The sequence below is a fragment of the Chaetodon auriga genome, chromosome 8 (assembly GCF_051107435.1).
Source record: "Chaetodon auriga isolate fChaAug3 chromosome 8, fChaAug3.hap1, whole genome shotgun sequence".
Taxonomy (NCBI): domain Eukaryota; kingdom Metazoa; phylum Chordata; class Actinopteri; order Chaetodontiformes; family Chaetodontidae; genus Chaetodon; species Chaetodon auriga.
In genome coordinates this window covers 11,491,394-11,506,579 of record NC_135081.1, presented here as the reverse complement: position 1 = coordinate 11,506,579, position 15,186 = coordinate 11,491,394, and the positions used below count along the sequence as shown (strand labels likewise).

The window sequence follows — 15,186 nt, the reverse complement described above, 5'->3', positions numbered from 1 at the left end:
GCCACTCCTAAAACATTTCCCGGGTACCCAGAAAACATCACGAAATGTGGTTGCAAGAGGAGCTCGAGATTTGACTTTGCTTTTTATTCACTCGTATTCTGTTGCGCTTGAGTTGGCTTCTACCTAATAGCCAAGCACATATAACTGCTCTCCAGACCAAAAAGTCTCTGTTGAGAGGGTGTCTCGGCTGTCTGCTGTGTGGAGTGTAGTTCTAACGAATGTAGATAAATGTGAAACAAGACTTAGGGATTCAGATGGCCTGGAAAAAAGATGTCCCTCCTTAAGCTTTTATTTCATCTCTTGTATCTGACCTACTTTCTGAAACAGGCTGGCTTTTAAGTTTTGGATTGATCATGCAGAAGCTTGAGTGCTTCCTGACATTTCATCATGTTTTTTTTTTTGTCTTTTTCTTTATGCTTCTGCCTCAGTGAGTGTTAGTAAATTAATATAGATGTTATTATTCTTGAAAAGCCCCATAGATTATGTCAGAATGATACGTTAATGGGATAAAATTGAAGTCTGCCCATATATTATGTGTCAGACCTTTTGTCTTCCAATCCCCCTTTTTTTCTTTGAACTAAAAACATTAAATTGTATAGCCTTCACTCATATTAATCATAATAATTGATTGTTATTGTCATTTAAAGAATCACTTCTACTTAACTCACTACTGTCCTGGGCACGTTAAAATGTCCTTGACTCTCCTAGACTGTAACCACCAAGGTTTCAAATTCACTTTATTGTTTTATTTAGCACTTTCCTTGAAACTTCATGAAATTAGTTGAACAATTAAATCAAATCCAGTCATTACATACACAATATAAAACAAATGAGAGGAAGTGAAAAAGCTAAAATACAGTAGAGACTGATTAGCTAAGCAGTGGTTAGTTATTAAAGAGCTGCTGATAATTAATTATTTGCTGTCAGAAAGGAAGTGCAAAGCATTTATCTCTAATAGCAGGGCGTAGAATTACAGAAGAGGGGAAGAATAAAGGACACAACAAAGCAGAAATTTGAGGTTAGGTAATTTGCAGGATTGAGTAAGAGCCCAATGGTTTACTGCTGAACTACTTCTTTTGCTGCAATATGTTTGATATGTGCAACTCAGCACTGTTCATAGTATGCGGTGGCTACCATGTGCACATGGTCATTGTTGGTGTTTTGCCACATACGTACTATGTCCATAACTCCATTTTTGTACTTCACAGATGGAAACAAGTGATTATAGGGAGTGGGGAATAAATGGAGTATGATAAACTGCATGTCACAGGTCATGAATGCTGTGATGCCAGTGAGCCACCACAGAACCGTCCACATCCTCTTGCTTTTCCAAGCTCGCTGCTAGAATTGCTGAATTACAAGTACAGCATTCAAATTGATGGCTATCACAGCTTGTGGCAGAGAGCTTATTACACAGTCAACATAAATGAATGAATGTAGCCGCAATGGAATATCATTACTGTTTGATTAGAAAGCCACAAGCAGATCATATATCAGAGTCACACTGGTGAAAAAGTGCAGCCATCTAGTGTGAAGGAAGCCTGCCAGATGCGTTGTATGAAACTGCTGGAAATGCAGGCTCGCTGACTCCGTCCCACATGGCCCTCTCCACACCGTGCAGCAGCGCGTCAGTCAGAGTGGATAGAAAATGCCGTTGATCTGAGATCAGTTTGTCCATAAATTTTCTATGGACTTTTTGTGCAGTAGGATTTGCTGGGGGGGGGGTTACACTTAATTGTGCATCCAATGTGAATGTATTTTAGAAATGACAAATGGTCATATATTTACAGTAAACATATAACAGTATATATTTCAATGTTAGGAAAGTTTAAAACAGAAATATACAGAATATTCCTTGTCCCTTGAATACTCTCCAGGAGATCTGTGCTGTATGCACCTGTATGCTATGTATGTTGCATTCTGTTGTAATATTGTATCTACAGTTAAATGTGGCATGATGGACAAATAGCAGCTTATTCATACATCCTGCACCAGGGCTCATTGAAAACACCACAGAACATTAGTTCATCATTTGAAAGCTGAAATAGTACTTGGCAAGGTAGATGTCTAGTGTGGCCTTGTCTATCACAAAGAGGTAGCTAAAGATGCACTGACTCACACGCCACTCCATTCATCCCCTCCTTTTGCTTTCTAAAAATGTCGGGCCATTATGCCATTAATGGTCTCTGTCTGCTGCATCTTAGCTATCTTAATTAACGGTACCTGAAGAGACCTTATTGTTCATTGGAACTGCACTCTGTTTTTAGGGGCTTACTGCCATTTTATAGATAAATGAAACTATAATAAAAGGAATACTGAGATGACAGAGCCCAGCCTCCAAAAAAGATCCAATGATGACACTTTAAAATGACTTTCATTTTTATTTGGTCTTATTTTTTATTTTTTGATGTTGAACTTTCTTGCTTTATAGACCCATCTTGCAGATTAGCAACATCTTTCACCTTGTTTTAATTCAGGAACTAAATTGTGAATTGATTGATTAACAAAATGTGATTCTCAACCTGTGAGGTTGGCAAGCTTTGTCTGAATAACTACTGATCTGTAAAAAGGCAAAAAAGAAGCCAATAGACTAATAAGATACCATTCATTTCAAACACATCTTGGCACTTAATGGAAATCAGATTGATTGCAAATATCAGGGACATGCCAGTGGTGCCTGATATTTGGAATCAGTCTGATCACAGGTTGACTTTGTCAGCACACACCAAGCGTCAAACATTTTAATGACTGTTGGGCAGAGTGCCATGACTTTAAGGTAATGAATATGGGCAATTAAATATTACACTGAATTTCATCAGTAAATCAGCAGGAGGGGCAGCAAAGACGGGATCTTTTTGATCAATGATGAGTTTGGACAAAATGAAATGCCACTGATTTCTCAGTCCATTACTGCCAGCTTTACCGATAACGTCTGTCATCAATAGTTTTTCCATGCCGATGATGATGATGATGATGATGATGATGATGATGTTAACATTTAGTCAACCAATTAATTGCAGCCATGCGTTCAGGCCCATGCGAATGCTTTGATTTACATGGACCTTAATGTTAAAGTTACATAATTGTAAAATTATTCAGTTATTTTTAGCTAGTGTATGACTAAGTTTTTGACATGAGAGGGATCCAACAGAATTAAATTAACGAACCATTTGGGATCTCGACACAGAGTAAAGTTTGAAGACATTGCCCTCTTTGCTGTTTAGGCTCTTTCACCGCATTTGCTTATCAGCCAATTATATTAATAACCAAGTCTTTGAATCTGTGGTTACCCCGGTGTTACTGTGCAGTCGCTAAGTGGATGTCTGCTCCAGAAAAGAAACAGAGGGAGGGAAAGTAAAAGTCAGAGTTAATTAAATGCTCTCTGTGCTGTAGTGAGGAGGTAGTCATGAGAAGTAGGGGAATGAAACAGTGATTAGAGGGGGGTCTTCATTCTCTTACACCGCCTCACCTGTCAAGTACAGACCTAGGCTCATTAAGGATGATGGCTTGTAACCCACGTCATTCATGCAGTGTTGCTGTTGCCAGTCAGCAATTTAAAATTCCATAATTAGCATAAGTGAAAAAAGAAAAAAAAAACAAACGAACCTGAAAATAAAGGAAACTAAAGGACTTGCAGATAAGTTGCTAAGATACCAGTATGTGCAGAAATGCAGACTGAAATGTCTGAATAATTAACAACATGGCAGTATCCTGATTGGGAGGAAAAAGAAGTGGTTTGAAATGTAAGTGGAGAGAGCAAAAGAAAAATGGGACACAGAGAAATGGAGACGGAGGATGAATGCATCAGTGATTTTTAAATCTGAAGATCTCTCTGAGTCTGAGCATTCGCTTCTTATGGCTTCCACGCTGATATACAGTGATGGGTTTGGGGCTCAGTATGTTGTGAACCATTTCAGTGTACTGGAAACTCTCGTTTTGGCTTTTGCCTCCTTTAAATTTTGTGTTCCAACACACGTGTGTGTGCACTTGCAGACACATGAGTAGTCACAACCGTGCTTGCTACGCAGTGGACCAGTAAACAAGGGGCTAATGCTAAATATAATCTGTTTCGTACCAAAATCGATCAGAGAATTCATGTGGAGCTTTTGTGTAGAGTTCAGCTTGAGTTACCTTTAAAGCAGCTATAATCGATATGTTTTAGCATATTGTATAAGCTCCCCTCGACTTAACTTCGCTTTATAGCGAGCTTCAGCTCATTAAATGTTTTTAGCTGTCAGGCCACAACTTGACTGTATTCGTACACTCTCACTGCTCTCATGTGTTCCCTTCTGCTGCAGCTATTTTCAAAAAGCTCTAAAAACACAGTGTACACTACCTGCTCAGCAACAAATGGCAGACAGACACAGTGTGTGACTAGCTGGTGAACATAATGGAGCATTTAGCAGCCAAAGAGCCTTTTTTTCCCATGATGGTGGAGACCAAAAACAGAGCTCAAAGAGAGTGAATATGGGACCAATTAAGTTGTCAAATAAATCAGTTTTTGCAGATTTAAGGTGCAAATCCGTCCATGCTGACCAGTTGCATACTGTCTTAAAATGGAAAATTCAAAATGGAAGAAGCTTCAATATCAAATTTGGTGCACCATCCAATTTTCCTGAACCCTGCTGGAGTATGAATTGCTCCACAGGTGAGACATGGATGGTACAGATACGATTAACTCTGTTAATGTCCCATTAGCATGACCTTTGCTGGTGTTACTTGGCACTAATGTCAAAGAAAATTCTGTGAAATCCTTGTTGAGAGACCCATCAAGGTCTCCTCAAATTAACGCTCTCTCAAACTGGCACTTTGTATGGTTTGAGTATAACATAGATCAGTGTTGGGATTAATTGATAGCTTGAGCTTTCATTTGTGATAGTAGTTTATTAGGTGGGATGTGATCATTGTGCTTCTCCCACAGCATATCTACATCATAATACAATTCATCAATACTGCAGTACATCATAATAATGACAGTACCTGTCATTTCATTCAATGAGAAAGTGTTCTCTGTTCCCCCGCTGATTATCAAGCCATTTAAGATGACCTTACTCTCTTGTTCTGTGTACGAAAGGCAATTTTGCAGCCACTGCACAGGGATTCTTGCCAGTAGCAGTAGCTAATTGAAGAAGTCAGTGTTACTTGAAAATCTCATTCAGTATTTGATCATTCAAGATATAAAGTGTGGTTTAGATGATGACTGGATTTCTGTGATATGGGCAGTTTGTCCAATTTGCAAATCTCAAACATGTATTCATAGCAGGGATGGCATCTTTTCAGCTTTAATTAGCTGCTGTGCTTGGCTGTTTTTTCCAACAGTAAATTATTTCTTGTTTAATTATATTTTTTGTGTGTTTGTGTGTTCTGTAGTCAATTGTCCGTAACTAAGTCAAAGTCAAAAGGCCATCATTGTTAATGAATGTCTAATAGATTCCCCAAAAGCTCACACAGTGTCTGTTATGAATATGCTACTTATATTCTCCTTACAGCACAGTGTTGAATTTAACGTCCCTGGACATGCTAATGTGCATTCAGTACAGCTCCACAAGGACATTTTTAATGCTGTCAGCATTGTCAGTGATTTTTATGTACACTTATTAGGTTTTAGCGTGCTGAGGATAAGAAACAAGGAATTTTCTTCTACTCAAAATCTACTGCAGCAGTGGAAATATCCCTCCCCCTGCTTTATTCTTTATATGTCAGTGCATATTAGTTTCCACAAAGCCGTGGCATGCTAGCAAGCTGGACTTCTTCACTGCGCTGCAGGAAACAACATGGCTTGTCGAGCTTGAACTACTTGAGTCCAGATGGTATTTACAGTTTAATATATTTCAATTGTTCAGGCACAGCTAGTTTAGATTTCCCTATTCATATGTTTTCTCTCCAGTGGCATGACGTGGCTTCTCCACACAGGGAACATAGTCCTGTGTCAAAATAACTGTATTATTTGTGTTGGCATCCTTATTGAGAGACAGCAAGACAAGAAGAGATAGTTACATTACAAACTGCACTGTCAGTGCGGCACCCTGTCAGGTGAAAGCAAAGGCAAGAGGCTCCAAGTATTCCCTCAGCTGTGTTGCGCTCACCATTCCCTCTTTCCCAGGGTGAGTTTATATACAGTACACTTTCCATTTTCAAACCCGAAATCCATCGGATGCTTATCCTCTCCCCACAAAGCGCTCTGTGTTTGCTGACGGTGGGGAGATGGGCTTATCTATGTGGTCCAGCCTCTACCCCTCACTGAGAGATGTCTGGACCCTGCCTCATCTCCTCCTTTCCTTCTCTTTGTCTCTCTCAATTCCTCCCCATCGCTCAGTCTCACACACATACAGAGATGCATTGGCACACTCCTTTTTGAGTATACAGCCAGCCTCTTTAGGCTTTAGGACAGAAGAGGTGGGGAAAGGGTTGTTGGGGAGAAGGAAGAAACCTGCTGGGTTGGAATAGTAAAGAGGTGTAGAACTGTAGATTGTGAAAACAGCACAGGGACTACAGTAGAAAAGACAAATAGGGGGGTGATAGGAGGGAGAGCGAGAGAAAAAATCAGGTTGGAGTTTTGAATCTAGGAAAATGGAAAACAAAGAATAGATTTTTTGTGTTAACCACCTTAATGTACGTAAGGATCAAGGTCGACCTTTCCAGAGTGCTTGTGGAAATTACAAACCAGCACTTTGGCTAAATGTTTCTTTTCTACTATGTTCAATTCTGCATCTTTGCTATAATTCAATGGATCTGTCTGTATACTCAGATTTAATGAGTATAGTCAGAAATAAAAGGAGTATATATGTTGTTTTTTGGGGTTAAATAACAGACACAGCGCAAACTCACACACACACACACACACACACACACACACACACACACACACCACATTGTAACTGTAGCATGTAAACTAATCTCTGCCACACACTGTAGACTAAAAGCCTGATGTAATCTGACTCTCCATCTCTATAATTTGTTTTATGAGCCCTCCTCAGTGTCATTATCAAGGAATTGATTTATGAGGTAGAAGCAGAGTTGACTGTACCATGATGGACCACAAAAAAGCTTTGTCCACTTAATTGTCATAGAGAGGGTCCTTATGTGTTGCCTTAAGAATAATGAAGGAGCCTCCTCACTGTTTTATTACTGCATCAAGTATTCAGCAGTTCTCAGCAGGTGTCTTTCCCCCAGCAGCCTACATTTATCCTCAGTAAAGTTTACTGATTCAGTACTAGTATTGGATTTCAGGGCATTCATTTGGAGAAAAGCCTTTCTGGACTCAAAACAAATTATGTTAGATGATATTTGTCAGCAATTAATGGCTCTCTTGAATGAGGAAATAAGTTAATACTTTTGTATTCCTGTTCAGACTCAGTGAATATGTCCTTCTACTTTACATTGGTGGCTTTTTTTAGTTGTTGCCCCTGCACCTGTGACGATCCTGCACTTATGTCTTTTTGTTTTAAAGTTTTAGATTTATTGTTTCCTTTAGAGCATTTCTGGTTCTGCAGGGATTCGACAAGGGCAGTAATGGAGTAATTAAAGGCTATTATGACCCAGAACCAGGAACACTACAACCACCACTCTGTTTGCACCATTTCTCACCACCCTCAGGACTCCTTACCTGTCCTCTAGTCACCCCTTTGTAGTTTTCTCACCTCTCCTAGTCACCTGACATACCTTGCCACCAGATTGTTAATGTTGGCGCATGGCAGTTGCATTCCTGCCAATCTGACTAATCTTCTGTTTCTCCATCTCTTTCTCAGTAAACTGGCTGAGAAACTTTTCTGCTCTGCCTTGATGTTTGCATATGTATCCTAACTCCTCTGTGACATTGTAAGAATAAAACAAGAGTGTGCCCAATTAGAGCTTGGTCAAGCAGTCGTACAGAGAGATTAGAAGCAGCTCTCTCCCAGTTTGCAGTATTGCAACTGCAATTCTTCATAGACCAACACACAGGAGTAGAGACAGGACGAATGCAAATGCAAAACTTTATATTTTGTTTTGTTTTCAGAGCTATAGTCTACTGAAACATTGATTCATGTTTCATATTGTTCTAGTTTGTCCTTCAGCTTCTCAACAGGTAGAAGAGTGGCTCACTACGCTGTTCTTCACCTCACTTTAAAACGATTTGGTACGTTGGTCATTCTTGCAAAGCTGGCAATAGGCTCAAATGAGGAGCAGTGCCATTTTTGTTGGGCTCATATCTTTTGCATCGCCCCTGCTTGGTTTAGAAAAACCAAAACAAAGCAGACCCTTTTCTCCGGATACTTAAAATGATATTGTCTGTCACGCAGAAGAGATTATTATGGGGAGGTATTGGTTTCTGCAGTCATGTAAACGGCTTAGGTAGAAATGAAAATGGAAATGCCAGACTGTGGATCTATAAAGATAAGCTCCACTGATTGTGAAAAAGGAACAGTTGTTGTGAAGGTTGGGCTGAGGGCCTGTACAGTTTGGTGTTCATACGTCAGCTGTGAAAGTGAAATTGGTGGCACATTGTCAAAGCGGCAGTGACCCCTGCAAGCCCAGGGAGACAAATCATTACAGACTGTAGGAAGATATGGTCAGATATTCAAGTTGACACCAAGACACTGCGTTGACAGTGGGTGCTTCTTGCCCAGGAAGTAAAGGACATGACAGATCAGGCCTGGCAGTGCTTACAGGTGGACCATTTACTTAGCCACTCCTTTCTCAAGTGCAGACAACAAATTATACATTTCATGGCATTTGAAACACCCTTAAAGCATTTATGTGTCTTTAGGGAGATGAATATATTTATTATGATGTTGTATAATTTAATATTGAGTGAAACTCTGTACGAATGGTCACTGGAACATTGGGATAAAATTGAATATTTATTCCTCAGTGTTTCACTGTGTGCTAGCATACATATGCATCGTTAAAGTTTCTATTGAGGTGACTTTTGCACTATTGATGTTCCTGTCTTTCAGACCCCTGTTTGGTGGTTTTAAATGCAACATGCTTGTGGCCTTTTTTTTTTTTTAGATGCACAAACATTAAACTTCTTTGTCCTTGTCATTTAAGACATTCAACATGAGTCATGGGCTCCCTGTATAAAGGTCCAGGTTACAGTATGACCTTCTGTCGGTCGCAGCAGCTCTGTATTGATGAAGCTGACTCATAATTGCTAGCTCTCTGAGACGTTGAGACCCTGTGAGCTTAAAGCGTTTACATCTTCACTCCTGACAGCTACATTGATTTAATTCAATTTAGGTGGCATGTACAGAAGGTATATTTATGTGGTCTGTTTTACCTTCTGTGCACAGACCCATATCATTACATAATTATATCTGCCATGCAGTATAATAATACCCCAAATGACTTCCATATTGTATAGAAATATGTTTTGAGCAATTATTTGCAGCCTTATATGATTGAAAGAAAAGGAGGATTTAAATCCTTCAGAAATGGTCTCACAACAAATGGCAAAGAAAAACGAGGTTACCTCAAGGTTTTGGTCTTGTCAGTTCTTTCTAACGTGTAGATTGCAGTATTTATTGCATCAAATTAAAAGAACAGAAATGATACTTCTGCACAACAGATTTAAACATGGGCTGCCACAATTAAAGAGGTCATTGGTACCATGGTTGTTACCACAAGGTCTTAGTTTTGATCAGCGATCAGTTTTGATTTTGTTTCCTGCTCTGTAAAGACATAAGGAGGGCAAACAAGAGCTTGTATATTATTTCAACATAAACATGTCTCTTAAAAGATCTGCATACCTACGCTACAAAATAAACAAATAAAACAATGTCCGATACTTTGTTGTTGAATTATTCGCTTGTTTCATCTTGACCTACATTTCATTTTCAATCAATGAAGCGACGATGTGTATGCAGGGTTTCCAGTCGGTGCCAGTCCACATGTCCTTGAGGACTTCAGTATCCCAGACAGTTTTTGAAGTTCATCCAGTATTGACCGTTGGGCTCGAGTGTAATCCCTCCACGTGTTTGCATGCTGTCAGTGTAAATCCACTAAAGGTGTTTGTTTTTGCCGCTGACAGGCTCAGATTGTTGGTCTAAGAGTCTGACAACTTTATGGAAAGGATTCCTACAGAGATAGACCTTAAAGCAGGGCCAGGCACCATTTTCCCCATTTCAGCCCAACTACGATTGGAATATTTTAAGTCATCTTAAAAATAATGGCTTAAGGTCTGAATGACCTTCTGTAGTCGTAGATTTGTTAGACCAACAGAAGGCACAGAATGAGGGAACACCTAACATAACCTTTATTGAAAGGGATTCTTTTGTTCTGATCCCTTCTTCGTCTCCATGGTGCTGTAAATTACTGGCACAGGATTGCAGCTGTTCTCCAGCAGCAGTCATGTAGGGAATTATGGTCAGAGTGATATATCAGGTTGTCAGTCTATCAAGGTGCTACTGCCACTTTATGGAAAGGTCATACTATACTGTGAGTGACATCCACCTGCAGTATGATGGATGTGATACAGCTACAGTGATCAATAGAACATCAAATGTATGCCACCTAAACTCATACAAACAATATAAATGTCTGTGATTCTGAGGATGATGATGATGATGATAATGTTGATGATACCTGTTCCATGGGAAATTTTTCTTATGACATCATCTAACTGTCTGAATTCACAATCGGAGAGTTAAAACATTTTATTTTATACAGAAGGAACTATTTTCCTTTTCATGTGGGACCATTTTTAAAAGTCCAGGTACTGTATGTTCTAGATGAAATTATGTAATTCAATATCAAAACAGGGTCTGTTGTATTACAGGGTTGTATACATCAGTAATAATCATTTATTTGGGTGGGGATACAGGTCATGAAAGCTTCTACTCCCTCTAGCAATGCTGTTCATCTTGGTGCACTGAGCTTTGAGCTTATTAGGAAAGAGACTACAACAAAGATACACTTTTGCAATTAATATTACACTGTACAGTAGGGATCGACTGATATTGTTTCAAGGCTGATACCGATACAGATTATTGGTAATCAAGGAGACCTATAATGATTTCCCAGCTGCATCAGGCTGACCTCCACGTGTTTCTTTGACTCGTGCTCTTCTGGTCATGGAAGATTTGCTTCACTGCTGATCACACTATCACATAGCAACAAAAAGCAGAACATGAAAAACCATTGAAATTTTATCAGAAAACACATTTTTCAGCAAATATTTGTGTTTGTAGATATGTAGTTGTAGTAATGTATTTGCTGGAAAACAGCCATTTATGACTATATGGTTCACCATCTGTTATGTCTTGCACTAATCTATCTGTTGCGTCAACTGTGCAGTACATCCATAAGATCTGCAGAATATCATGGTAGTATTTTTATTTTTTATGTTTTATTTGTTGGTTTAGAAAACACAGGACAGTGCACTTTAACAAACATGGCTGTAAATTTAGTCAATAGGCTATTTTTCATCATTTACAAAGTCACCCTGAAAACAGAGTGTAATCACTGTCAGGCTTTTAGTCTTAACATGCCCACCATTGTCTTATAATTAAACAAGAACATAAGGAGTCTACAAAAGATGATCACGATGAGGCTAATTGGTAAATATGTCCTACTTTTATCTGCAGTGAAGCAGCAGGAGGTCTGCAGCTGCACATGACATGCTACTCATTTGAGCACAATTTTAACTGAAACATAAATAAAGCACTGTCTTAAAGGTAACAGGCCATCCTTTGATATTTGCCACTATTTACATTCTCAACCATAGTGAGCCATTAAGAAAGTGGCAGCGCAGAGCGGTACGCTAGCCACCCAAGCTTAAACAGTGGAAGGACTGTTTCTCCTCATTTTCACTCCCTCTCCCTCTCTCACACTCTCCTTTCCTCTTTCCATCTCACTTCCCCCTACACCCCAGCCCTGCAAATAACCCGAGAAAGGTTAACTGGCACCTGGCTGTAGCCTGTGAGAACACTGGCCTCTTTCTATCCATGTATCACAGCAGATGAGCTGCTTTTAACCCTGCAGCAGAAGGCGTGTTTAAGAAGTCTGTGTGTGTGTGTGTGTGTGTGTGTGTGTGTGTGTGTGTGTGTGTGTGTGTGTAGAGCTTCGGGTAAAAAACATAGAAAAGCATAGCACGATACATGAGAGTTGTCAGGTTTGAAGAGAGAGAGCTGATTGTCCTGTTTTCTGCTTCCTGTAATCAGGGGAGCTTAGCTTCGGCGGAGATGCTAAGAATATTGTGATGGATCGACTGTTTGGAGCACAACATTGAAATCTGTCAAATGGTACATTTTTTGATGCCACTGATGTAGCTGCACATAAGTAAGCTTCACTTCAGCGAGCAGTTTCGGTGGTGTTCCGACCGGTTGGCTTGTGATCTGTCCATCCCCACAGGACTGTCAGCCCTGATGTTTTATTCCTGTCTGTAATTTCTTGTGCATCCATCACTCTCGCTCTCTTTTTCTCATGCTCTCTTTACCACTCTCCTCGGCAGGTGTGTCATAAGTGTGTCTCTTTCTCCACAGGTGTCATTCTTCCTGTTCATTGTGTTTGTGGTTTACACCATGCTGCCGTTCTCTATGCGGGACGCCATCATCGCCAGTGTCCTGACCTCCGCCTCTCACACCGTTGTGTTGAGTGTCTGCCTGTCCACCACAGCTGATCACATGGAGCCAGTAGTTTGGCAGGTAAGGTGATCAAACGTCCAGCTAGTGTGGGTTGATGGTGGGAGACACGTGGATTTACATGAATGGAGACAAAGTATGCTCACACCTCTCTGTGCTTGAACTCAACACAATTCATTTATTATTTAATTAGTATTAATTAGTGACTTGGCCAGTAATTGGGTGTCACACCTTCATATTTGAACTTCACTTTGGAGATATGTGTATTTGCTTTCTTGCTAGGTTTAGATGAGCATATTAATGCCACTCATGTCTGTATGGTAAATATGTAGCTGAAGCCAGCAGCCTGTTAGCTTAGCTCAGCATAAAGAATGAGAAGAGGGGGAAGCAGCTTACTTGACTCTGTCCAAAGGTAATAAAATCTCATCTAGTAGCAGCTCTGAAGCTCACAAATTATGTTTTATAATGTTTAAGTTGCACAAAAACATGTGAAAACAACTGTTACCTTTTTTTATGGGGGGTTATGTTCTGGACTAATTCCTGGCCAGGACCAGTGACTTCCTGGAGTTGACTCAACCAGATCCATTAAGATTCACTGGACCTGCATTGTCATACACCTGCCATTAACCTTAAAGAAACAATGAATAGATAAAGAATGCTTGAAGAATAATTTTGGATATTTTAAACCAGGATTTCATTTTCCTAGTTATTGCCATAAAGTCTGTCCAACACACACACACACACACACACACACACACACACACACACACACTGAAGGGCCTCACTGTACCTAAAGCAAACAAACACACACAAAGTTGTTTTATGCTCTGCAAACAGGCGTCCTGCTGTCCTGCTGCCAACAACAGATGTAAGCCGTGTTTTCTATCAGGGGTATTGTGAAGCATTACAAACATAGTCTGTACCGCACTGTAAGAAAATCAGCTTTTTTAAACCTTGTTAACCCTTCATGTTGTTTTAGCACCCTGCTCAGGCCAGGGCCACAGACTGACCTTAACACTAGTAGCACTGGTGCTCCCTAGTGAAAATTTTAGGAGCACCAGCACAAAATGTAGGAGCAGCACTTAAATCAACACATAACACAACAAATTATCTTCTCTCCATCTTGCCTGTATTACTGATAAATGCTTTGGTAATAAATAAACAATTTACAGAGATGACAATGTACAAAAACGTTCTATGACTTTCAATGGATTCTCAACTAACAGTGACAAACAGAGGCTGACTCCTATGAACCGCTCCAACATGGGTTGAATGCATATTGTTCGGACCACGTTATATATGTCTCATGTATGGAATGGCTATATCTTCACTCTGCTTTTTTTTTTTTTTTTTTTTTTTTTTTTTATAAAACATGCATTACCTCTCTCAACTGCACTAAGGCAACGCTGGGCGTATTTGCAGTGGAACCGGTGCTACTAGTTGTCCAATTTAGTCACTTTGTCTCCAGAAATGGTCGTAAAATGTAATGACTCAGTACAACGTACTTATGGCAAGTGTAAGTTGTTTTAAGCCATTTCTATGGCGACAGTCATGGCCAGATGTTTTGGGGGTCTCTGTACATATGTACCGTTCTTGTGAACCCAATATCCCTCCCTATCCTTAAATTTGGACATAGTTCACTTGAGCTCAGGGATAAACTAATGAGACTTTCACCATCAAGGCCCACTCTGACCAGAGCACATTTTGTCAATAAGTCATAGTTTAACTCACATTTTGGCAATAATGTGTACAGTAATTACCACAAAAATTCACACAAATGTCTCATACGATAAAAAGAAGTGATGACATTTTATATCCATAATTTCAACAGTTGTAACATAATGTGCAGAAACTCTTTTCTGTCCATTATTCAACACCATAACTATTCACTGGAGTCATACCAAAAACTACGCTTAATACCTTTTAGTATATTCCTTCACTGCATATACAGTGAGCTGTAACTTGCCTGGCTGGCCGAGGCATACAACCACAAGGTAGTCATTCAGGTTTTGTTTTGTTTTATTATCCAGATGGAATCTTAATGGAATTCTTTTCCCTTTCCAGCCATTTAATGTTTCACCATCCTGCTCACAAAATGAGCATTTCTGCTCATTGTAACCATGCAGTCTGTATTTTTAGCAAACAAACTAATGTGACCTTTAAACTAAAACTAACTTAGCATAGCAGGTGAGTGATAGAAATTCTAATGTGTTTTTTTTTTTTTATTCTTTGTTAAAAGGTCACCCTCTTTCCAGCAGTATTGCTGTTTTAAGTGCAAACTGTTCAGGCTGTTGGCATATGCTGAGAAAAACAAAGAAATAACAATATGAGGAAACCAATTATCTGCTTAATGCACACTTTAATTAATTTGAACTTATTCAAACCTGATTCTGAAAGTCAGCTATTGCCAATCCAGGATACAACATGTCAGAGCCAAATCACCAAGGGCAAACAAAAATGCCTAGAAGCTACTAGTTTACCATGTCTTCATCTCACTAACATCCTACATGTAAAGCCCTCCTTTCAGTGCCTTATCTGTGTGTTTTGCAGTCCGTCAGCCCTGCTGCTCAAACGCAGTCTGACTGATTTGTGCCTACACAATAGTGTCATAAATGGTTATTCATCT

General features: G+C 39.6%; 1 protein-coding gene across 2 annotated transcripts in view; it reads left to right on the top strand.

Annotated features, from left to right (window-relative positions):
- Window positions 1-15,186, top strand: part of adcy2a (adenylate cyclase 2a) — a 52,019-nt gene that overhangs the window by 5,239 nt on the left and 31,594 nt on the right. For both annotated transcript variants that reach the window (XR_013077514.1, XM_076738287.1), the window contains exon 3: window positions 12,462-12,623. Coding sequence is in view for 1 of the 2 variants with exons in the window: in XM_076738287.1 (XP_076594402.1) it covers window positions 12,462-12,623 (162 nt within the window). In the remaining variant the exon portion in view is untranslated. The remainder of the gene's footprint in view (window positions 1-12,461; window positions 12,624-15,186) is intronic.